Source organism: Plectropomus leopardus, chromosome 3, assembly GCF_026936395.1.
Source record: "Plectropomus leopardus strain MGB_pleo_1.0 chromosome 3, ASM2693639v1, whole genome shotgun sequence".
Classification (NCBI taxonomy): domain Eukaryota; kingdom Metazoa; phylum Chordata; class Actinopteri; order Perciformes; family Serranidae; genus Plectropomus; species Plectropomus leopardus.
Genome location: NC_142178.1, coordinates 9,534,847 through 9,557,675, shown reverse-complemented (window position 1 = coordinate 9,557,675; position 22,829 = coordinate 9,534,847). Strand labels below are relative to the sequence as shown.

The 22,829-nt window shown below is 38.5% G+C and overlaps 3 protein-coding genes across 5 annotated transcripts; 2 read left to right on the top strand and 1 right to left on the bottom strand.

Annotated features, from left to right (window-relative positions):
* Positions 1–929: 929 nt before the first annotated feature.
* LOC121942428 (transcription elongation factor 1 homolog) lies at positions 930–4,353 on the bottom strand. 3 transcript variants are annotated; one of them, XM_042485627.2, is made up of 4 exons: positions 4,231–4,353; positions 3,781–3,906; positions 3,623–3,693; positions 930–1,923 (listed from the first exon to the last, which is right to left on the bottom strand). In XM_042485627.2, exons 2-4 carry the CDS (start codon positions 3,894–3,896, stop codon positions 1,859–1,861), a joined length of 252 nt encoding a protein of 83 aa, XP_042341561.1. In that variant the 5' UTR covers positions 3,897–3,906; positions 4,231–4,353; the 3' UTR covers positions 930–1,858. The 3 variants fall into 3 exon arrangements, with proteins under 3 accessions (XP_042341561.1, XP_087931654.1, XP_087931655.1); XM_088075528.1 differs by having other exon boundaries at positions 4,182–4,276; XM_088075529.1 differs by having other exon boundaries at positions 4,159–4,265.
* pld6 (phospholipase D family, member 6) lies at positions 4,305–13,064 on the top strand. The gene is made up of 4 exons (XM_088075525.1): positions 4,305–4,444; positions 6,488–6,669; positions 7,141–7,370; positions 10,969–13,064. The coding sequence occupies exons 1-4, from the start codon at positions 4,361–4,363 to the stop codon at positions 11,229–11,231; spliced, it is 759 nt and encodes a 252-aa protein (XP_087931651.1). The 5' UTR covers positions 4,305–4,360; the 3' UTR covers positions 11,232–13,064.
* Positions 13,065–13,186: 122 nt separating this feature from the next.
* On the top strand, positions 13,187–22,668 carry rab3da (RAB3D, member RAS oncogene family, a). Its single transcript, XM_042485055.2, has 5 exons — positions 13,187–13,339; positions 16,672–16,905; positions 20,074–20,192; positions 21,520–21,644; positions 21,751–22,668. Exons 2-5 carry the CDS (start codon positions 16,672–16,674, stop codon positions 21,939–21,941), a joined length of 669 nt encoding a protein of 222 aa, XP_042340989.1. The 5' UTR covers positions 13,187–13,339; the 3' UTR covers positions 21,942–22,668.
* Positions 22,669–22,829: the final 161 nt, after the last annotated feature.

Sequence of the window (22,829 nt, the reverse complement as noted above, 5' to 3'; positions counted from 1 at the left end):
CGTCGTCAATACCTCTCCAGCTGGGGTCCATCATCAAACACAATGCACGGTGCGGCGCGCGCATGTACGGACACACTCTACCTGGGTGGAGAGCCCAGGCAGGCACTCCACATCTCATCTATTATCACTCAGCGCTGCATGGTGCACAGCCCCTCTACACTGTGTCTTCTTTCATTTGTGATCTGCTACATCCTGCGCTCTGTGGGGATGAATGGATACTGGACTCCGAAAAATGTGTCACGGTCACAAATGCCACAGGAGAGCAGATCAGAAGCCGAGACGTTTTACTTTGAAACTGGCACTGCCAGGGTCTCTGACACCTTTGAATTTAAGTGCTGCAATTATTAAAATGTGTTTTTCTGTGGTTCTCTATCCATTCACTGGCTGCCATTGTACTGGGTTGTAAAAGCTATGCTGTTCAAGGTTGACTACACTTGTGTATATTCAACACTATAACTGAGCAAAATCAAATAAAAAAAAAAAAACAGATTTGGAAGTATTTAAGTGTGTTCTTTTTTTCTCATTTAACTTTAAATCTATAAAAAATTAAGTTTTACTACACTCAATTTAAGCTGCTTATTATCTCAGCTTGGACACTGACTGAGAAATGTTCGTTTGTTTTGTTTTTTAAAATAATTTTCAATTTCTTTAGCTAATCTAAAATCCAAACTGCAATTCTGGTGGTGCTCGCTGCTGTACAGGATGTTTATGTCATGTAAGATTTAATTGCTGCCTTTTGCCCCTCCCCCAATGAAAAAAAGACTTCAATTCAACTAGATCACACCAAGTTCAAACAAGCACAGCTTGATCACAAAAGAAAAATAAAAGCAAATCAAAGAGTGATGCTCGCTGAAAATTAAAGTCTATTAAAATGCAGGACATTTAGTTCATTATACAATAAAAAAACAACCAACCAACACATACCGCTATCAAGTTTTATTTCTCTTTTATTTTAGAAGTCACACCTCATAACAAATTCACATTTTAAAAAACAGCTTTCTTTTTTTGGTATTCAACACATATGGCTGTTGCATAGGAAAATATTTCTCAATACTTAATACTGCTGCTACTACTTAGCGTTTGATTTAATAAGATCACACTGTTTTGATATGTGCTCATTAATGAAAATCATGTGCACTCATCAAAATTTTATTTCTTGAACAAAAAAAACAACATACAATCAACTTTAAACTGATTTACCCTTTGAAATGAGCAGCTAAGCGTAAATCATGCACATTTTTTTCCATTCCTCTCTCCAGTGGAATGACCTAGTGTTGCGACACAACCGTCTTCATGAGGATGAGGAGGGCTGTGGACATTACCCGTAACATTAGCCTGAATTTAACGTTCAGCCAAAGATAGAGCTCACTCCCGCCGACACTTTGCAAAGTCAAAGAGCCAAGATCGGAACTCATTGTCTTACAATCCAGGCCTCTTGTAAAAATTATTCCTGCACCAAATTTTCCAGCAATTAAAAAAAAAAAAAAAGCAGGACACATTTTTGTAATCTTCAATAACTACTATTTAAAATAAAGAAAATAAAAGAAATGTTGAAAATAGAAAGCCCTGCTTAATGTGTAAAGATAAGTTATATTGCAAATAATTATATATTTTTTATAAATCTCAAGAATCAAAGCTAGAGCTGTGGGCTGAGACCTCACAGGGCAAAAGCCTGAAGACAACAGGAACACTTCAGAGCCACTTTGTGCCTGAAGACCACATAGATCAATCTGCCGTTAACGCAGCTGTAAATCTCAACTGACCATATGAAAGCCTCTGACCAGCTTGATCCTAACGGGCCCAGAACCATCAGCCACATCCTCATCCTCTTCCTGAAAGACATCCAGCTCCACGAGGGCTACTGATTGGCTGCTTCACAGGCATCGATCCAATCACTGTACACGTCAACCGGCTCTGACAGATCTGAAGAGCAATGGGTTAAGGAGAAAAGGAATTTTGCTTCGTAAGTGTAGAAGTTTATGTCAGTTCAGGATGATATGAAATTTAGAGATCAGCACAGAGGTCTGATTAAATTATTACCAAACTCAGAGAACCAGTTTCTGTTTAAACAGGGTGTCTACAGGTATCAGACACCTTTCTGATCATTTCTAAACACATTTTAGACAGATTTTGGAAGACAAAAATCTTTCTTTGTTCATTGCCGTTAGGGGAAGTATGTAGGCCCGTTGAGGGGCTGCTTTTATGTAAGAATATATTCATTTTACTAAGTTTGGTCAATCTACATTTTGCCAACATGTAAATGCAAGAGTACAGTAAAAAGACAGTATAAGGTTCAGCAGTAAATTTAAAGACAGGTAACATCAGAAATGTGGACTTTCAGGTAGAACAGTTTGATTAATTTTGACAAAAAATATTATTTAAACGATGGATACATTAAATTAATAAAACATTTGAGGAAATTAGGACCTCAAAAATTCAAATTTAATAGTATTTAATAACTTTCAAGGCCTAATATCTATAAATTTGAATGTAAGACTTTTCAAGGACCTGCAGACACCCTGTTAAAGATGATATTTGGCATCAGATGTGAGACCCACCTCCTACTCAGTTATGTGTTATCAACAAAGTACTTCCACATTCAGCCAGTGGTATTTCAATATGCATATTTTTCTGTTTAGTTTTAGCCGTATGTTAACAATTTGTCATCCAAAAACTGAGCTTTTTCAAAACAGTCTCCAGACTGGGTACAATGAAAAAAAAAAAAACAAGCTTGGCGTTTCGTTTCGTATATACGAGAAAAACTGAGCTTTTGCAAAACGATGACATTAGTCCACCAATGAGAGTTGGGGGCTTTGTAGCAGTAAAGTTAGGGAACTTTCTGTCACCCCTAATCTTCTCTGTGATCGCTCATTTTAAATGTAATTACAGCCGAACATACAGCACAGCTGCTGTCAATAATTTATGGTGTTTATGGTGATTTTGCGAGACGATGTGGTGCTCATGAAATAATGATTTTGTCAGCACTACAGTGCAGCAGCTTGTGAAATACCGCTGGTAGTATTTATGAGCTAACATGAAATCCTGATTTCAGACTTGTATTGTTAGTCAAAAGAAACATACAAAGTAAGACCAACTAAACAGTGAATTTGGGGGAGGACTCCATCGGGGGGAATATTCCTAAAATAACCACGGCATCTCTACCTCCAAATATACACGTCAAGATCGGGTCTATTTGCCAAAGAACTTTTCACTATTCAACTTTATTGTGCACTATCTACAAATTAGACACAGCGCGCTCAAAATAATAATAATAATAATAATAATAAAATGAAATGAAAAATACTGAATAAAAATATAATTAATTAAATTAATAATGATAATAATAATAATAATAATAATAATAATAAGAAGAAGAAGAAGAAGAAGAAGAAGAAGAAGAAGAATATGTATACCGGATGAACAAAAAAATACAATTTCCAAGAAACTGTGCACCATCTAATAAATCATTGTTGTCTCTCCTGATCAAACTCCTATCAATTATATTCTAATAGGGAGACTTTAACTTCTACCAGAGTAATTTTCTGGCAAGATATCTGTGCGTTTGCTCAAATTTGGCTTTCAGGTGCTTCCTCCACCACTGGTAACATGTCAATAAGGATACAGGTAATGGGGGTCTGGAACTCCTCCAAGCAGACTGTGCAGGATATTATCCCAGTATTTCTGCTTCTCTCCCTGTTGACAGAGACAAAAATAAAGTTGGCAATATATCAAACTTGAAGTAGATTTATTGGGAAAGGTGTTTGGTGATATGTTACGTACATTTTGACATCACATGACTTCTCGTGGTTGCAGAAGGGACAGGTGAACTGAGACTCCAGATCTCCTGTCAGCTTCTTCTTCGGTTGGGGCTTTCTTTTGGACTTACGGCGACCCATTGCACACAAACTGAGTCAAGTATGTGTGTGAAAGAGACAAAACAACAGAGAGCTTCAACAAGGAGCACACACGCCACCAAAGAGAAACCAAAGAAAATATCCGAGAAACTCTGACAGGAAAACAACTCTCCATACTGTTAGCAACTAAAGTTAGCAGGCTATCGTTAGCATGTTTGCTGTTGATCTCGAGTACAACATAAATCGCCTCACAATGAAAAGACAAGTTAAACTGACTCTGGTAAGAAAACAACTTTAAACATGCCTCAAATATTTGAAGCTACTAACTGTGTCGTGACTGTCAAGTGTTGTCTGGTAGGAGTTTGGTGTTGTTTACCTCTCTTGTAGAAAATACACGTTGCTGTAAAGGGGAACAGGCTTCCTGATAGACCCCGGCACCAGCAGCTGTTTGCGTGCAATGATTGGAGGAGAGCGTCTGCTTTACGGTCAGTGATTGGCTGTCTGAAATGTCAGTTAAGATGATTGGCAGTGACGAAACAGCGTCTGACACAGCCTCTTCCCGCGTGGTGGCGACAGAAGCTAACTCTCAGGTGAGTTGTGATGTCAGAAAATACTCTACAGTTTATGTTTTGACATGTCCTTTGACATTTTTTAGGACAATTCGAGTGCTAACTTTGTGTAGCGTCGCAGTGAGCTTGGTTTAAGTAGAGTTTGTGTCCTAGTTTGTCTTCATTCCTCAGTATTTGGTGTTGAAATCACCAACACCTTGTGATGTCCTCGAAGAGCTAGAAAACAGTTTTTTGCCGTCAGACAAATGTTTCTGGTGGAGTACAACATTTGCAACTGTATGTAGCGGTGCAAGACAGTTACAAAGTAGCAGAAAATTGAATTCTGTAGTGAAGTAAGAGTATTTATGATAAAGTTAGTTTTATTTTTTTTTTTTTTCAAAATCTGTACGGCATAGGAAGTCCCCAATACAAACCCTCAACAGGAAAAACAATGCAAAAAACATAAGGAAGAGCACCTGCGGATGGACCAGTGACAGAGGAATTATTTACATCCTATACTCCTGTACTTTTACAATATTACATAAGAATTAGTTTCTAAATATGAAATAAGTTATAGTATGTAAGTACAACCAGGAAAATGTAATAATTAAAAATAAAAGTACTCAAGTATCAAGTATCAATTTAATTAATTAAAAATTATTAATATAAAAAAAAAACTAAAAATATTACCAAAATGATTGTCGATTAACTTTCTTCTCAGTTGACTTTAACATGCGCTAACAAATAATGGCAGTGGTGTAAAAAGTACAATATTTCTCTTTGAAGTATAATCAAGTAGAATCAGAAAGTGGCATGAAATTAAAATAGTCAATTAAAGTAAAATCACCTTCACCTGGTATTTAAGCAAAGTATTTGATTAAATGTACTTAATTAAATTCCACCTCTGGGATGGATGAATGGAGGAAGCACCTCAACAGTGTACTTCAGGAGGACAGCAATGCTTTTTTTTCCACCATTGTATTCAATGTTTGGTTTAAGTAGTGCTGAGAAAAATAGCTTGCCTGATGTTAATTTAGCTAAATTTGTTTTTTATTTTGTTATCATTAGCTTGTTTAACTGCACTTGTTAATCCAATACACTGAATACTGCAGTGTAAAGTAATTAAGTACATTTATTCAAGTGCAGTACAGTTTTTGAGCTACTTTTGTTTATATTGAGTTGTCCAGGGTTATGCTACTTAATACTTCTCACTTCTACTCCACTACACACAGAGGCAAATATATGATTTATTCCACCCAGTACATTTATCAGAGGGCAGGAGTATAACTATACAGATATATAATAAGATTCCAATAATATTACATATGGAAGAGTCTCTACCAATCAGCCCAATGCATGCTTTTACAATCATACTTTAACTACTTTTTGCTGTTAATACTTTGTATTTTAACTTAAGAGGAATCTTAAATGTAGTACTTCTACTTTTCTTTTTTTTTTAGCAGTATTAATATTTTCTTAAGTGACAGGTATGAATACTTTTCTCCTCATTGACTGAATACTACTAATGAAAGTGTATACGTCATTTTGAACCATTCCAGTCAGGATGTGTTGGTGGCGTGCCAAATCTGTCAGCCGATATGAAAAATGAATATTATGTTGCTAAAAGGTTAAATAAACAATTTATAAACTGATATAATAGAGGTTTTAGGAGAGTTATAGATGTTCTAAGGTGACATTAGAGCTCCAAATCATTTTTTTTAATCACTGATTGGATGATTTTTTTTCACAATTTGGCTTTTTTATTTTGGTCTATAAAACATAAGAAGTGGCTATGCGTACTATGTTTCCCAAAGTGACATATTGAAACAGACTACAACAAAAAGATCTGAAATTTATGATTTAAAACACAAATTAAGAAGCTGCTCTTATGGATTCATCAGTTTGCCTCAGCACTGCAAAAAACACATGCAAAACAGACAGTATAATCATGATTTACTATTTATGTCACAAAAATGTCTAAAATGATTTAAGACAAGGCTCTCAGAAACATTTTATCATCATACAAAGTTTAGAAGCTTTCGTTATACTCTGTGTTTGGTTCTTAAACATTATTCTGTGATGCAGTTATTGTCAGTGATGTGGACGTTGAAGGCGGCCGCTCTGGGTGTGGTGGCCCTCACTGTCAGTGTGGAGCTGCTTGGCTGGCTCGTCCGTCGCCTCAGGCCTGGAAGAATCCTCAATGAGGTCCTCTTCTTTCCCTCAGAGGTGGCCTGTGTGGAGCACATCTTCACTCCCTCGTCGCCTCAGTAAGTGGAACATAATCTCTGCATTGAGTAAAAGGAAGCTATGTGTGATTTACTCCGTATCACTGTCGAGTGTGTTGTGATAATGGCCACTAATGCAGAAATTCATAGCCCCTTGATGCTTTTACTAAGTGGATTTAGTCCCTGCAACTGCCATTCGTCATCCCAATCGTTTTTCACTTGAGAGAGGACTAATACTTTACCTACTGAATACATTTTTTCCATACAAAATTAGATCTTGAAAACAAAATTTGAACCAAAGTATGAGCTATTTGTATTTTTGCCAGCTGTGCTTCTGTTGTTGTCAAATACTGCTATTGCAGCCTTACGATTTAGTTCCAGTCTTTCTTGACAACTTGGGTAAGCAGTTCAGTATATTGGGATATTAGGATTTTTGGCTGACCCTATGGAAGATCAGCAGGTGATACAATAAGTAGGCACACTCTTATTTTGCCTTATTCTTGGCTCTTCCAGCTCCTGTCTCTGCCCAATGCCTCATGGTGTGGAGACCTCTTTCTCCCGTCTTCTCCACTACATCCTGTCCTCTTCATCTTCTCTGGACTTGTGTGTCTTTGCCTTCTCCAACATGGACCTGTGCAGAGCTGTGCTAGCACTGCAGAGCAGAGGAGTCACCGTCCGAGTCCTCACTGACAAGGACTATGCTGCCATCCAGGGCTCCCAGATAGGGGTCCTCCGCAAGGCTGGTAAGGAAACAGATTAGTTTATTTTCTTAATCTTGTGGAAGTACGGCTGGGCAATATGGCCTTTAAAAAATACCACATTTTAAACTTACTGGTACTTATGGTACTGTAAAAATACGGTACTGTTTTAATAGAGTAAAATAAAGTACTGTAATGATAAGGTTAAATTAAGTACTGTTGATAAGTTAAATAATGTACTATAATAAATTAAGTGAAAGTAGTGTTGTAATACAGTTTAATGCAGTTGCAGTATAATATGATTTATATAATACAGGTTTTGTGATAATAAAAAAAGTTAATTAAAGTACTGTTAGAATAAAGGTAATTTAATTAATGTTTTAATAAAGTTAAAGTACTGTAACAAAGCTAAATAAAGTACTATTGTAGAGTTGTTGTTTTTTTTTAAGTAATGTAATAATAAGGTTAAAAAAAACATTATTATAATGGTTATGGTCAAAAATAAGCAGTTAGCAAAAAGATAAACCATTATGGTTGCTTTGTAAAATGTGAGGATAGATTCACTGTGGGCTGGAAAATAGCTAACAATTCTCCTGTTCGTATATTAGTATTATTTGCAAGCTGCACTGGTGCTCCATGGTTGCAAAATGGTCTGTCAGGAGTCCTGTAATTACAAAAAAAAAAAACACACCTCGCCTGCTCACACACTGTCACCCAGGAGAGAGTGTGCTGGATGGGCAGAGGAGTTTTTGGGACATATAGTGTCTGTGCCTGTAGTTTTAAAGAATTACTCAGGCCTAACAGTTTACACTCAGTGTTTGCAATATAGTCATTTTTTTATACATCTCAGGTGGAAAAAGCCACAATGCACTGAGTATAACTGATACATCGTCCATCCCTGTTGTTGAGTATATATGTCTTTATGCTGTGTGACTTAAGCAGTCACTGTAAGGAAGCATCCTTACGCCAAAACAAATTACAAACAGAACCCCAGAGTCATATTTAGCTCTTCTAGAGATATTATTTGTTTCAAAAGTCACACTAACCTCTGTGGAGTCATTATTATGGACAAAATTCACTTGAAATACGGGAAGGATGACTCTGGTCTCGCTCAAAAGCAGGTGTTCCCTCTGTGTTCTCGGACCATCAGTGTCATTGTCAGTAAGTCCCACAGGGGTTCGTCAGCGGTGAATAGAGAGATGATGGGAACTGTCCGGGTGAACGGATGTTTCCACCACCAGTTCTCCCATGATTCACAGTAATCACACTCTGAAAGCTCTGAAAGATTTTGTGTCACATGTCAGACTCACACTGTCTCACTTTCTCCCTCGGCTCTCTGCATTTAATAAATTACTGCCACTGTATATTGTTAAGCAAGAATTAAGTAAGTAAGAAATTGGCAACCAGACAGCGAATTTCATTAGGCAAAGTGTTTCTAAGTGTTTGTGTTTGTTGACTGCAAACCTTGTGAAAACCACTTTGGAGCAAGAGACAATCAAGCCCTCTTTTCATACTCTATCTGTTTTGTCTGCAGAAACCTTTTTTATCTTCAAATAAGTGAACGTGACAGGCACCTATGCGCAGCGCTTTGGATAAGTTTGCAGTCACTGGTGTGGGTAGTTCAAACATTTCCCCCAGAAGGGAAATATCAAATGATGCACACAGGCTCTGAAAGGGCAGGCTGAAATTAAAGGGACATCTCCTGGACTGTCCGTGTCCAAGGGTCAAAACTGGAAAAACGTCAAACTTTAATTGCCAGTTGCATTTACTTTTTTCCCGTCATTTCTGGCATTTTTTTTTTCATGTTCAGATGAAAATATTTTAAAAAGGCATTTATGGAGAGCAATTAAAGGGGGCCAAGAGGACATGTTTCTTGGAGGAGAAATGGACTCTTAAAAACACATTTCTGGTAATTGTTTTTCATTCCCTTTAAAGGGGCATGCACTTACCCTTTCAAGAGAGAATTTGCATGTCTAATTTCTCTCCAAATTTTGTCTGCAGTCCAATCTAAAAATTACCAGTCTCCAGTGTGACGCGAAATGAAATCATAAACTCTACCAAAGTAATGCTTCTGTCAAAGTTAGTTTCCATTCCACACAACCTAAGAGAAACACTTTCTGCACAAGAGATTAGAAAAATAAGTATTCATACCACATTCACCATTAGAACCAATGTTATATTTTTGATATATTGTATATGATTGGTTTATGTAAAATAGCTACTGCAGTTATTTTGTACACTAATTTTTATAACAGGAAATGGCACATCTGAAGTTACAGGGTTCCCATGGTCATCAAAGTTATGAAATTTGGAAAATTGAAATTCACAGAATGTTTTGGAAAAGTTTTGAATATTTGTTATTTGGGCTCTTGTTTAAAAGACGTTCCTTGTATTGCTAATTATAAGTCTAGTGTTGCACTGTGTGACTGTTGAAATGTCGCCAGCATCACCTGATGCACATGGACCCGACCGGCATCATGTCATCACCAAGGCTACGCCTGCGAGAGAAACAGGAAAACGCTGTTGTGTGGCGAGCTAAGACTTTCACACATTAATACATGTACACGTCCAGCTGCTGTGTTGGGCCGTTGTTTGACTCGGACGGGATAAGACGCAAGGGACATGACGGTGATCAACCTTCCGGCAGGGTTACAAAACATTTATTAAGCATATTTATAAAACAAACATTAGTTTAACAAGAAATAAATGCTAACAGACGTGTCAGAGTTCAAATTTAAAAAGCCATGTTAAATTGCATTGACATCTGCAGGATCTTTGTTTTTTTTCGCTAAAAAAGGTGCTGCCTTTACATTTTGTACCTGTATGTGCTGGTCTGGTCAGGCTACTGACAAATGAAGCTAGTTGGTGGGGGAATGTCAGAGAAGTGAGTAAAGATAGCAGTTTGCTTATCTGCAAATAGTGCACATTTGATAAATATTGGCTTTATTGCTATAAAGGCCCACCCGTTTTAAAGTACTTAAATAAAGTCGTTGAATTGGGGTAAAATGTTATGGCAATGTTTTGAAAATTCATTTGTAAAAAATCGAGGAAACCCTGAAGTTATTGAGCATAATAAACATACAAATGTGAAATAAATATAAAGGCTGAAGTTTGAAATATTTTATCACATGTTCGGGCTTCACTATAGAAAAAGATTTCTTCCACTCAGTGTGGGTAAGAGAAATAAGCGTCTTGTGATTTTATGGAGAGGATGAAAACTTTCATGTGACCTTAAATGTCAGGTCCCGAGTGCTCTGAGCTTTTGATGAAATGATGTTGCAGTGGAGCTGAATAGTCTGTTTTTGTGAAAGTGCAGAGGTTTAAATGCATTTAGATGCCTATATAACCCGCTCTGTGTTATAACTCCTCGGGTCAGATCATCACTGTCCATTTAGAGACTCTTCATGAGGCGTTTCTGTTGTAGAGGAGCTCTTCGGAAGTAAAGCAGGACTATTTATTCACACTTCTCCTTTATGTATTCACACACAGCACCATATGTAGTATTCAACATCTCCACATTATTGATATCTTTTGTGCACAAACTGTCCAGAACTACATAGCAGATAGTGGAGAAGATCAATACATCTCTAAGGCACTGAGGAATATTTTCCACTCTCTTCCCTGTCTACCCTCTGCTCCTCAGGGATCTCAGTGCGCTGCAATGTGGACTCCGTTTACATGCATCACAAGTTTGCAGTGGTGGACGGCCGGCTGCTCATCACCGGCTCCCTCAACTGGACGCTAACAGCAGTGCAGAGCAACATGGAGAACACCATCGTCACACAGGAGCCAGACCTGGTGCGGCCCTTCGTGAGGGAGTTCCAAAGGTTGTGGGTGCACAACGATCCAGCTCGAGACCTCCACTCAAGTGAGCCAAAACCTGCACACATTACCACCAGAACATGACTGATTAGAGATGATGAATATTGAGTCAGAGTTCATCCAACCTTTGAGGTAAATCTATTCAGGCAGACATAATTTTATCTTGTCATGTGGAGCTTTGACTCCATTATGTCTCTGGAGGACTTAAAGTGACAATGTTACGGTTTAAGATGCAGAAAGTTTCACAGCGTTTCATTTTAAATATGTGTCTGATTTAGCAGGCCGGATCTGCAGTTAAGAGTTCCTGTTTGATTTAGTTGGGTGATTTTATATTTTACTGTTTGCCTACAAAAGGGTGATATCTATCCAAAACATAGATGTGGTCCAGTTTTAAAGAGGAAAAGCTGTGTTCGTGTTATTTTTTAAAATTCAATTTTGTGTTGTCACAGGTTGGTATTTTGCAAATACAGCTGTTTTTTTTTCTGAAAGATCTCCACTGATGTGATCAAATTAATCTTCTTTCTTCATGGCCATTATGTAATCAATAATCTATTAACCCCCCCCCAAAGGGATTATAGAGGCTACTTAAGCATTTGAGTTAAATACCTTTATTTAAAAACTAATACACAGTCCACCTTGTGTGTAACTCCACTCTAAAAATCCAGCGTATTGTTTAGGGTGTGCTGCTGCAGTCTCAGGGACGATGTTTGCCAAGCACCAATAAAAACCCTCTTTTACTGCAGTTCTGGCAGGTCTGTTGCATCACTGCCCCGCGGCTGTAGTTTTTCTCTTGCTCCAACATGATTTACCCTGTCTTAAATTCACAGCAAGACCTAGCAGCACAGAAACATGCTGGTATTCTCAATGTTTAACAATACCATCCTTTGAGGTTTTACAAACTCAACGAGAGCAGATCTGGTTTGGACTTGATTATTGCGCCGGGGAGCATGACTCTGCTGCCTTGCTCACAGTTAGGATGATGCTTGTTGATAAAGGCCAGGACTACCAAGGTTTGTCTGGTTCAAGACTTGTAATATTTAAGTGAATTACATCTTGAAGTTCAGCGTATTAAATGAGAATGTTAGACTATGAATCAGCTGCTCTATTTCAAACACGGTATAAAAGTGACCGATTAAACTGGGAGGTCATGAGGTTGAATGAATTGTCAGTGAGTAATGCGTGCGCCATTCATTCAACACAGTTAACAGCAGGGCAGCCTGAAGTTTACTATTGAAACTGCATCAATTACGAGATAATAATACCGGAAACGGCGTGATTTAACGTTCAAAATAAAAGCGTGGAAGCGCAAACGCTCATGCAAAATATATCAATGTTGGCCAATACTACTTCTGTTAAAAAAATAGCAATTGGAACATTGACAGAATTTTTCTGCCACAATTTGGGTAATTGATGAATTGTTAAAGTAATTTGTTATGCAAAAATGCCCAACATTTGACATTTCAAGTTACTAAAATGTAAAGCATCACTGCATGTCCATGTTTTCTGTCATTACAAATGAGACATCTTTGTTTTATTGAATGATTAGTTTGAAAAAAGTGGCTTCTAACCTCTTCTGCTAACCTAATTTTTTTGCATAATTCATCCAAGTATGAAAACCAAGCACTAATACAAAACTAATGGACTAATAACAAAGTTATTTTGAATTTAATTGAATTCAGTGGAGTGTTAGAAAGTATTCCTTTTCAGATCATTTTTTTCAATAAATCATTTCAACTTAAAATTAGTAGTGACAGCTCCAAACATTAGCTTTATCACTGATGTACATAAGCTCAGTATACATATACTATACTGTGCTACAACATAGTAACAACACGTCGCAGAATCGCAAAGGGGGGGGAGGAAAAACAACCTCCAGCATAAAATACTTAACACTGCGACATGCACGTGTAGTTCAGACCCGTGCTCCGAAGTTGCTTAAACAAATAACCGCAAATGCTAAGAAAACGTGTTATTTTATTTTGAAAGTCGTCACCGGAAACTCCGTGTATATATTCCGGCTGCGTTGACGCGGAGAGGGTGTCCCAGTGACGGGCACATGCACAGCCTGGAGATCCGGGAGCGGAGCGCCTGAAGTGAAGCGCCCGACCGCAGCGCACACCCATCGGCTTTCAGGTAGAGAGGGAAGACCGCGGAGAAAAACGGAGGAGACAGGCTGATAAACAACATCCGAGGTGAGTTTACTTTCGCACAGTTCTCAGCTACAGCGCAGGGTTTGTTTGAATGTCATCAGGTTGTAGTTGAGCTACCGTATGGTGGAGCAGTGTAGGCAAATTAAGCTAACGTCAAATGTTACTGTTAAGCTAGCATGTAAAAAAAACCTTTTATCTTTGTGTTTTTAATATGTCAGGCCGGTTTTTATTGAAATAATGACATTATTATTTAAGTGTCAACAAGTGTCATGACCCTGCGTGTCCTCATACTAATAGTAGCTTGTTTTTGCGAAGTGCATGCTTAATTTACATACATTTTCCATTAAATAGCCTACACCAGACATGTTGTGTTATGACGCAGTTGTTTTTACGCGAGACCACCTGTTTTCTTCTGTTAAAGTTAAAGCATCCAACGTTATAAACCTCCACTCAGCAGTTTGCACGTATTTTCCCTCTGATGTGTTGCGCATGCGTGGATATTAGTGTTTTGCTGAGTGTGTACAGCAGCAGCAACAGCACGCAGGCCAGTCCCTCTTTATGGTCTTGGAAGTGGTAATGCTGAGCTGGTCTCCAGAGAGATCTCAGCAATCAGGGCGGAGTACAGGACTCAGCCTCAGTGAGGGAGGAAGGGGTGGGTGGAGGATGTGTGGATGAATGGACGGTTCAGCCTCCTTATGATGCAGAAAGATGGAGGATGGAGAGAGAGTGGGGTGGGGAGGGGTGAGATATGGATGGATGATGACAGGACCGATGCATAGATGGATGAAAATGAGAGAGAGTTAAGGAAGATAAATGGGTGTGTTAGGGTGTTTGTGTGTTTAAATGGGTAGTGCGAGCGGGTCGATGGATGGTCAGATGGATGATGGATGACATACACAGAGAGGGAAGGGGAATCTATTGCCCCCTCGCCCACCGCTCAGCATCCACTGATGCCATAAGTTTTGCAACGCGAGTCCGTGTGACAAATGAACAGAAAGTGAGCAGTGTGGGTGACTGATAGAGGGAGAAACAGTAGAAGGAGCACGCCCCGGTTGTGATTCATAGTGCAGGGATGAGAGCTGAGAGGGATGAGGGGTGGCAAGGAAGATAGACCATTTTTAAAACAATTCTTCCATTTACCAACATCAACATGTGCTCAGCTATTAGAGTGGACAGATATGTGAGCATGTGAGCGTGAATTCTCAAATAGCTGAGATTCCTCACTCTGACAACCGAACACACGAGTACTGTCTTACCACATCACCGTCCCAGACATCCCCCCAATCTTTAAGTAAGCCAGTATCAGCCAGAGAGGCCGGCGCTGGAGCCAGTCATACTCATTACTCATGTCAAATGTTAACTCTGGGGCCTTTTCCTTTCTTTTTTTCTTTTTTTTTTTCGTTCAGTAGCTGCAAGTTCTCACCAGCAGAGGTGATTTATCAGTCAAGCACGTACTTGTTGCATGTTGCAAATAGTTGTACAATGAACTGAGGTTACCCTGGACTGTGCAAGAGTTTGTACTTATCCCAGTTCTTCTTTTCAGATGTCATGACCTCTTTAAGTCAAATAAACATCAGCACAACCCATAAGAGTGATGCATTTGTTTATTGTTTTACATGGATGGGGTTGCACACAAGTTTTTTAAAATCGTAAATTCCCATGCATTTAACTCTTAATAATTACTTCAGTTAACAAAATTACATTCGAGGTATTGGAGATGCAGCGATAAGTCGGTCGAAAAATAATTAATCACTAACTATTTTGATCATCATTTTCCAAGCAGAAATGTCTTTTGCTGCTTTCGCCTTCATAAATGGGAAATTTTGCTGATTTTCTTTGTGTTTTATGACAGTAAATGAAGAATCTTTGGGTCCTGGACTGATGGTCAAAAAGAAGCAAACCACTACATTGGTTTCTGGGACATTGTGATGAGCATATTTGACATTTCATAGACTGAAACTACTTAGAATTATAGACTAAATAATCAATATAGAAAGTAATTGTTAGTTGTAGCCTTACAATGCATAAACGTCCTTGACAAAAATCTCTCATCAAATCATTGCTTTAATAAATTAAATTTATTGGAAGTTGTCAGAACAGTGTGCAGGTCTTTTGACTGGTGTGCCTTGTAACTATTTATTGGACTCATATTCTCATTCAGGCTGCAACAAAATATTAGTTTCAGCTAATCTGCAGAACAATTTTTTGATTAATCTTTTTGTCTGTGAAGTATCAGAGTTTTGTCAAAAAACCTCATTATTTCCAGAAGTGCAAGTTCATGTCATGAGATCACTTTCTTTGTTTGATTGTAGTCTAACATCCAAAGATGTTATTACAATGTCATGAGACAAAAGAAAATAAGCAGATCTACACACAGAAACTGAAACTCTGCAATGTTTGGCTCTTTTTTTAATGACTTCACATTATTATTAGAATACATATTTTAAAAAAAGATTACGTAAATAGATGCTGGGTTTTTTCAGACTGAGAACGGAATTAACAGATTTTTTCATCTTTATTTTTTATCAGCATACAGATTGCTGTGCACAATTTAAAACGTGGAAATAGACGGAAGCAGGCACAAACCCTCATTCTGTCTGTGCCAGAATTTATTTTCTCTGTGGTTCAGTGCAGCACTCTGAGCCTGTAATGTTTGTATTCGGGGATATCGTATTGTTGCTGCACATATTGTACTGTGTAAAATACACCTATAGTCTGCTGCTTGTACATAAAGTGCATTTTCTGTTAATTCACTGTTTGGAAGTGAATTTTTAAATCACAGGCTGCATAAGAAAAACTTAAAAATAATGGTTGACAATTTTTGTGCCCCCTCACAGGCGACACCGTGGCTTGACTCATCATGTTTTCCAGTTGTCCATTCATCCTGTTGGCATGAACGTAATATCTGCAGAATGCCTTGAAGGATTTTCTTCAAATTTAGCCATAACTCAAGAATTCACACACTGATTATGACAAAATTCCACACAAATGTGTAATAGAATGACGTGATGAAGTGATGACAGTTTATATCCAAAAGGTCAAAGGTCAACTACACTGTAACATCATAATACTCAGCAAAAACACTTTTCTGGCCATTATTGAGAATCATAACTCAGAAAAAGAAGTCGAGACAATTGGTGACACTTAAATTGTATGTCCATCTTGTGCCGATTGTGTAGATCTTCTGTGCTGCTGAGTTGAAGATGTTTGTGAGTCATCCACATTTTAGGATTTGTAGCTTCTTTACAGAAGCATTGCCAACTGTCATGGCTTCATAGGTCTGGACAGACATGGATGTCAACTGCAACTGCAACTGGTCAGTGGAGACACTCTGAAAGACCATCCCTCACCTCTTGTCCTTGTTCACCTGATAGATGGCACTTGCCAAAGATCCCGGGGCGGGACTGGAGCAGAAAGATGCAGCCGACCAAAACTTTGACTACATGTTTAAGCTGCTGATCATCGGCAACAGCAGCGTGGGAAAGACCTCCTTCCTGTTCCGCTTTGCAGACGACTCCTTCACTTCGGCTTTTGTCAGCACAGTCGGCATTGACTTCAAAGTGAAGACCATCTATAGAAACGACAAGAGGGTCAAACTTCAGATCTGGGTAAGTTGAAAAAATACACATTAAAACATGTTAAAAAGGAAGATTAATATTGTCGTACTGGTGGGCGATGTAATATAGAGAAATATAGCATAAACATGTTCTCATAATGTATTTTTCAAATTTCTGTAATTCAGCTTGACTGTGTTCAGTTTGCTGTTAATGAAGGTAAAAAAATAAGGCGATGGACTTTTCAGATGTGTCCTTTTTGTTGCAGCAGAAAGACTGAATTGATAGCCAGAAACAAAAGTTATTTGTAACATTGTCAAAATGACGTCATTACTCTGAAACTTAAGTGATGTGCAGGAATGCTCCCGTTAGCCAAAAGTTAGAGTAATGATAGATGTAAAGGTTTTATAAAAGCATCCAAACTTTAAACGTTTGTTCCTAATGCTGAGCAGCTCTAACGTGACACTTTATAGACAAAGCTATGTGGCACTTTCACTTTATTGTACTTTAAAGCATGGCAGACCATCCTGGCATTAAAAAGAAGCACAAAGCAAAGCTAATTAAAAAATCCTTTACTTTCCGTCACCTTCCTGCTTTCAAATTGTTTACCGTCGTCACATGCACATAGTCTGGTTTCTCCTCTGCAGCAGGAAGAAAGAGTGGAAGTCTGGCAGATAAGGCCAGCACAAACTGATAGATGTTTACTCAGTGCAGAAGCAGAGAAGTGAAAGCTGGCACACCGCGTTACACTTCGACTAGTTTTAACTCTAATTAATCTGGCACATAAAAGGTTTAGAGTGCTGTGTGTAAAAATCTAATGTCTGTAGTTCTTTTTTTTCACTACTCTGATTGTAATATTTTATTTGTGGCGCTACTTGCGGAGCTTGCTTTGTTTTTTTTAACTAACATCAGAAATGGCAGACTTCCCAGAAAAGTTATAATTAGTCACCTTGTTTGGCCTTCGGTTTGTATACTCTAAAGCTAATTTACATTTCCGCACCCTGAGCAGTTAGCCCAGGGCTAGTTGTAGAGGGCCAAAGGCATATTTCTGTAGACGGACACTTTTAGGAGTGACGTGGGTCATTGACAGTGAATGGCAAAAATAATATTTCTGCAACAAATCATGTAAATGTCTTTAGCAAAGAACAAAATCCCAAATTTATTCAATAGCTAAAATCGGCCCGCTATATCAGAAAAGTCATATATGGATCACACTGTAATAAAGCATAAAAACATTAATTTTTTGGGGTCTGATATTTGGCATTCTGTATCTGCAGTTTATTTCAGTAATCACCAATAAAATGATAGGACACCCTCAAAAACGGGACGGTTCATCTCAAGGGGTTTATCCTAAAGAACAAACTTGCACAGCAACAAAATGATTTAATTAAAAAGTGCAAAGAAAGTCTCTGCATGGGCGAAACTTTTACTTAGTAAAACCTGGGAGCTATTTTTAGTTATACATTTTTGTTTTAATTTTTATTTGACTTTATTAAAAAAATTGCTAGGAATTTGCTGTATAATGTTGAAAGTTTCAGTTTTGATTAAATATTTGCTAAAGGCACTTAAACAGTTTAACTTGAACATTTCATGTTGGAGTTTGTTATGCTCCAAATTCTAAATATTGACAGAAAGTTTTTCATTTCATTGTAAAAGCATATTGGTTCCAAATATCGGTTATCGGTCTCATTAACTACTAATAATCAGTATCAGCATCAGCCCTGAAAAAACAGTGTCAGGCGACCCCTATTGTTTTTAGGTATTGTGGATATAAATAAAACAGTAGGATATCAAACTCAAAAAATCCAACACACTGATTATCATTAATGTCAACAAGGATAAAGAAAAGAACCAAAAGTGTGTGTGTGTTGGCCGCCTCTTGACAAAAAAAAGACTGAGAAGAGCAAAAATTGGCCTAATTGAGTTAGTTAATAGGATTAAGAGTGTAGTCAGCCTGCAGCAGAGGTAACACTTTAGTAAGAGCTGTGACATTCACATCATTAAGGCCTAAAGAGCTCCTAATAATTTCCAGGAGAATGCTCAGGAAGCATTTTCACTCCCCACAGCAGATAAAAAATTATACTGTACAGAGCAAACAGGCTCCACAGACACTATATCAGCAAAATTGAGTATAAAACGCTGCAGTCTCTTTAATGTCAGAGCTGTAATTTACTTGAGGTAATTAAAGGCATTTACCTGGGGTTGAGAGGTTCTCAAATACAGCCTCAGAGTAAGACAGAGTGAATAGTGCTTCTTTCGAAAGCGTTGTTGCACAACACAGACTGTTTATCCTCACCCCGTTCCCTAGTTTGCCCTCTTACACGCTGCTGCCTGTCACGGATGTGGCGTAAACTAATTTCTCACACTCTGGAGTTAATGACAGTTGATGTTTAACATCGTCCCCAGACGGCAGGGTTCATGAAAGATGCATGGCTTGGAGCTGCTGGTGCTGAATGTGCTTACTGCGCAGACTGACACCCAGGACAGATCTATTACTGAATGTTAGTGGAAGGCGAGGACTCACCCGCAGTACTCCTCTTAGATGAAAGTAATACATCTTTTTTTTTTTCTTTTAGCTTAATGTATTCAGCAGAGCAGGCCCTCTCTGCTCTGCTTAACAATGGTACAGTTGCATACTTTTACACAAAGAAGCTGCCAAGTAAGATGTTATTGGCTGCTGAGCAACTTGAATGGGTTTCATGGGGCCATTAAAACAAGCTGAACTCATTTTGCAAAACTCTGCACCAGCTCTTGGCATAAAGGGGTTTAGGATGGTGGTAACATTTCACGCTGTGTCTTCCACACTATGGTCTCTTTGACATATACTGCAAAATAATCGACATCTTCAGATTGATCTGTTTTAGTTCTAAAATATCCGCTTCCCAGTCATCATTTGTTATCCCACAGCCAAACAAGAGTATAAAGAAGACAAATAACATCCTCAGAGCTTATATTTGTCCTTAGAGGCAAAGCCAAGAAGCAGAGAGCAGATCCTGGTGTATTTACAGGGTGTGGCGACACATGATGGGAGAGATTAGCTTCTGTTTCAACAGAGTTAATGATTCACCAAGTTAACCATTTGTTTTCTTCCCTCTTGGATCTTTCTGTATTTTCATTGAAGAAATTAGTTTTTAAGGATTATCGTCTCTGTGTTGGAATTTTGTCAGTTAGCCAACATCAGCCGCACACTCAGAATCTGACAGGTGTGTCTTGTGTTCACAGGACACCGCAGGACAGGAGCGTTACCGCACCATCACCACAGCTTACTACAGAGGAGCCATGGGCTTCCTGCTAATGTATGACATCACGAGCCAGGAGTCTTTCTGTGCTGTACAGGACTGGTGGGTAGACCTTCAGATAGAACCATAAAAACACTGTGTGCCAGTATGTGTGTGTTATTTCAAAAGTGAAGGCGTTCATGTCGTCCCATGGCATTTGATTGTTTGGAGTTTTTCATGATCCGTAGACACTCTGCCCTTTTGCTGTGTTTGATACACAAAACAACATGAGGGGAGGTTGTAGCAGTAAAGCAAAGAAAAATGTCATAAATCAATTTATACAGAAAAAAAACATTTTTTATATAAAGGGACACATCTGACTGTTAGACTTCAGTCATTGTTAAAGTGTAAAGAGCTCTGGATAACTATAACATAACCCTTCAAAATAACAGCAGTAGTAGCCTTACAAGGTTCCCACGGTCATGGGAAACCTGGAAAAGTAACTGAATTTCACAATAGCATTTTCCAGGACCAGACCAGTCATGGAATTAGTCAAAATCATTGAAAGTTTTAGAAAGTTTTTGTTGTGTGTAATGACACTGTTAGAGTAATCTTCCTCGGATACAAGGTCTCCACACTTCCAAATGTGTGGAGACCTTGGTCTTAGTTTACTTGAAGTGAATCATGTATTTCTTCACATATAAACAGTGGCGGACGTTATTAGGAGTGAGCCAGTGCACCTTTATCTTAATCTGTATCTATTCAACCAGCTGAATTATCTGTATCTGTAAATGAGTTGTGTTTAAATGGGAAGTGGGTGGGACTTAAACCAGAAATGGGTTTGGGCTAACCAGAAGTTATTATTTTAAGTCTGAAACTGATATGTGTTGCTCAGAAATTGCTGTGTTTATTACTTATTTCAGAACCTTTTACAGAATATTCCCAAGACTGGGCTTCAAATCAGTTTTTATCACAAGAGTAAGAGATTAAACACAGCTACCAGTATGAGGATTTCCGTTTATCACAAATCTGGATATGAACACATTTTACTGGTATGATTCTTGTAAGAGGTACATCATGATCTGCACCGGATACTAGTTTCATCCTTATAAACATCACGTTACTGATGCGTTCACATGTAAGCAGCATTTTAATGTCACATGTGGTTGAGGTAAAGTTAATTTTAATGACTTGAATTGTGGAGTCCAATGCTGTGGTGTAGGAGAATAAATTGGCATAAAATTGAAATACTCAAGTTAAGTTCAAATACTTCAAAACCATACTACAGTACAGCACTTGAGGAAATATGCTTTGCCCAGCTGTCTTAAACTGTGCTAAATTGTTGATACAAACACAGAAATACGCACAGCTAGAAAAGACCACCAGCTTTCACTCAGTGTTTCAGGACATATGGCGTTGTGGTTTTGAAATGATTGTGTTGGTGTTTCAGGGCAACCCAGATCAAGACGTACTCATGGGGCAACGCGCAGGTAGTGCTGGTAGGCAATAAGCTGGACCTGGAAGAGGACAGGCAGGTCCCCACTGAAGAGGGCCAAAGACTGGCTACAGAACTTGGTTAGCTCACACACACACTCACACACACTTTTATCACATGCTCATGAAGAACCCACAAGGCAAACATTAATTAATAATCACTCACAGTCCTTCTTTCTCTCTCCAGGCTTCCAGTTCTTCGAGGCTAGTGCCAAAGACAACATCAACGTGAAGCAGGTTTTTGACAAGCTGGTAGACGTCATCTGCGAGAAAATGAACGAGAGCGTCAACGGTGATGCCAGTCCGCTGTCAGCCAGTCAAAAAGAGGCTGACCTTAACGAGAAGCCCCGCAGCAACCCGGGCGGCTGCGCGTGCTGATAGCTGGCAGTGGAAGTTCATAGAAAAGGGGGTTTCATACTCTCACACACACACACACACACACACACACACACACACACACACACACTCAGATTACCTGTATTGTCAAAAATCTATCATTGTCAAAGTACTTATTCATGTTACTTCAGTATGGATGCTCCCTTTTCTTCCTTTTATCTTTTCACAATTTGACAAATCCTGCTTCATCGTGAATCGAAAGTGACTGTTACACTGAGATGCCAAAGAGCTGCAGCGAGCAGCTGTGCCTTTAGTCCCACACCTCTGCTTCATTATGTCTTATTTAGCAGGTGAACAGCACCTGTTGCAGGTGAGGATGTGAATAAGCCAAATCAGCACAGTGTGGAGATCACTGTGATTTACTGGTGTCACAGCGCCCTCTCGTGGGTGCTGCGTGAAAATGCATCACTGTGACTCGTTACTGCTCACTGTGTTTCCCGTGAACCTGTAATCCTGCTGAGGAAGAGGGCTCGCTAACTGTTAGGCACCACGTCAAACGTAGCTGAAGGCTGAAGTCAGACTCACCTGAAAGGTCTTTGTGCACAGTCCAGACGTTATTATTGAGGGATGTTCTCGTTTTCTTTTTATTTATATTTTCCTGTTTTTGTTTTATTTTTGTACCTTCATTGGGTAATGCTGGTTCAATATTTCCTTTGCCACATTATTGTGTCTCTTACAAGTGGAGAATAAAATATGTGGAATTGAAGAACAGTATGTCTGTTAGTTTTAATTTGAATTAGTTAAAATAAAAATCTGTATTAATAGCACTTATAAGTAATAGGGAAAGTTTGATGGTTCTCTACAAGTTTTTAGGCTCTGCTGTCATTAGTATTTAATTAGTCATTATACAACAAATCAATCATGTCACAC

What these genes read in the sequence shown, in the direction of transcription:
- LOC121942428 (XM_042485627.2), bottom strand. Translation starts at nt 3,896, where the DNA reads ATGGGTCGCCGTAAGTCCAAAAGAAAGCCCCAACCGAAGAAGAAGCTG. An exon ending in AAGTCATGTGATGTCAAAAT is followed by an intron (nt 3,694 to 3,780) that starts GTACGTAACATA and finishes CTCTGTCAACAG; the next exon opens with GGAGAGAAGCAGAAATACTG. An exon ending in GTTCCAGACCCCCATTACCT is followed by an intron (nt 1,924 to 3,622) that starts GTATCCTTATTG and finishes ATTGCTCTTCAG; the next exon opens with ATCTGTCAGAGCCGGTTGAC.
- pld6 (XM_088075525.1), top strand. Translation starts at nt 4,361, where the DNA reads ATGTCAGTTAAGATGATTGGCAGTGACGAAACAGCGTCTGACACAGCC. An exon ending in TTCACTCCCTCGTCGCCTCA is followed by an intron (nt 6,670 to 7,140) that starts GTAAGTGGAACA and finishes TGGCTCTTCCAG; the next exon opens with CTCCTGTCTCTGCCCAATGC. An exon ending in AGGGGTCCTCCGCAAGGCTG is followed by an intron (nt 7,371 to 10,968) that starts GTAAGGAAACAG and finishes TCTGCTCCTCAG; the next exon opens with GGATCTCAGTGCGCTGCAAT.
- rab3da (XM_042485055.2), top strand. Translation starts at nt 16,672, where the DNA reads ATGGCACTTGCCAAAGATCCCGGGGCGGGACTGGAGCAGAAAGATGCA. An exon ending in TTCTGTGCTGTACAGGACTG is followed by an intron (nt 20,193 to 21,519) that starts GTGGGTAGACCT and finishes TTGGTGTTTCAG; the next exon opens with GGCAACCCAGATCAAGACGT. An exon ending in AAGACTGGCTACAGAACTTG is followed by an intron (nt 21,645 to 21,750) that starts GTTAGCTCACAC and finishes TTCTCTCTCCAG; the next exon opens with GCTTCCAGTTCTTCGAGGCT.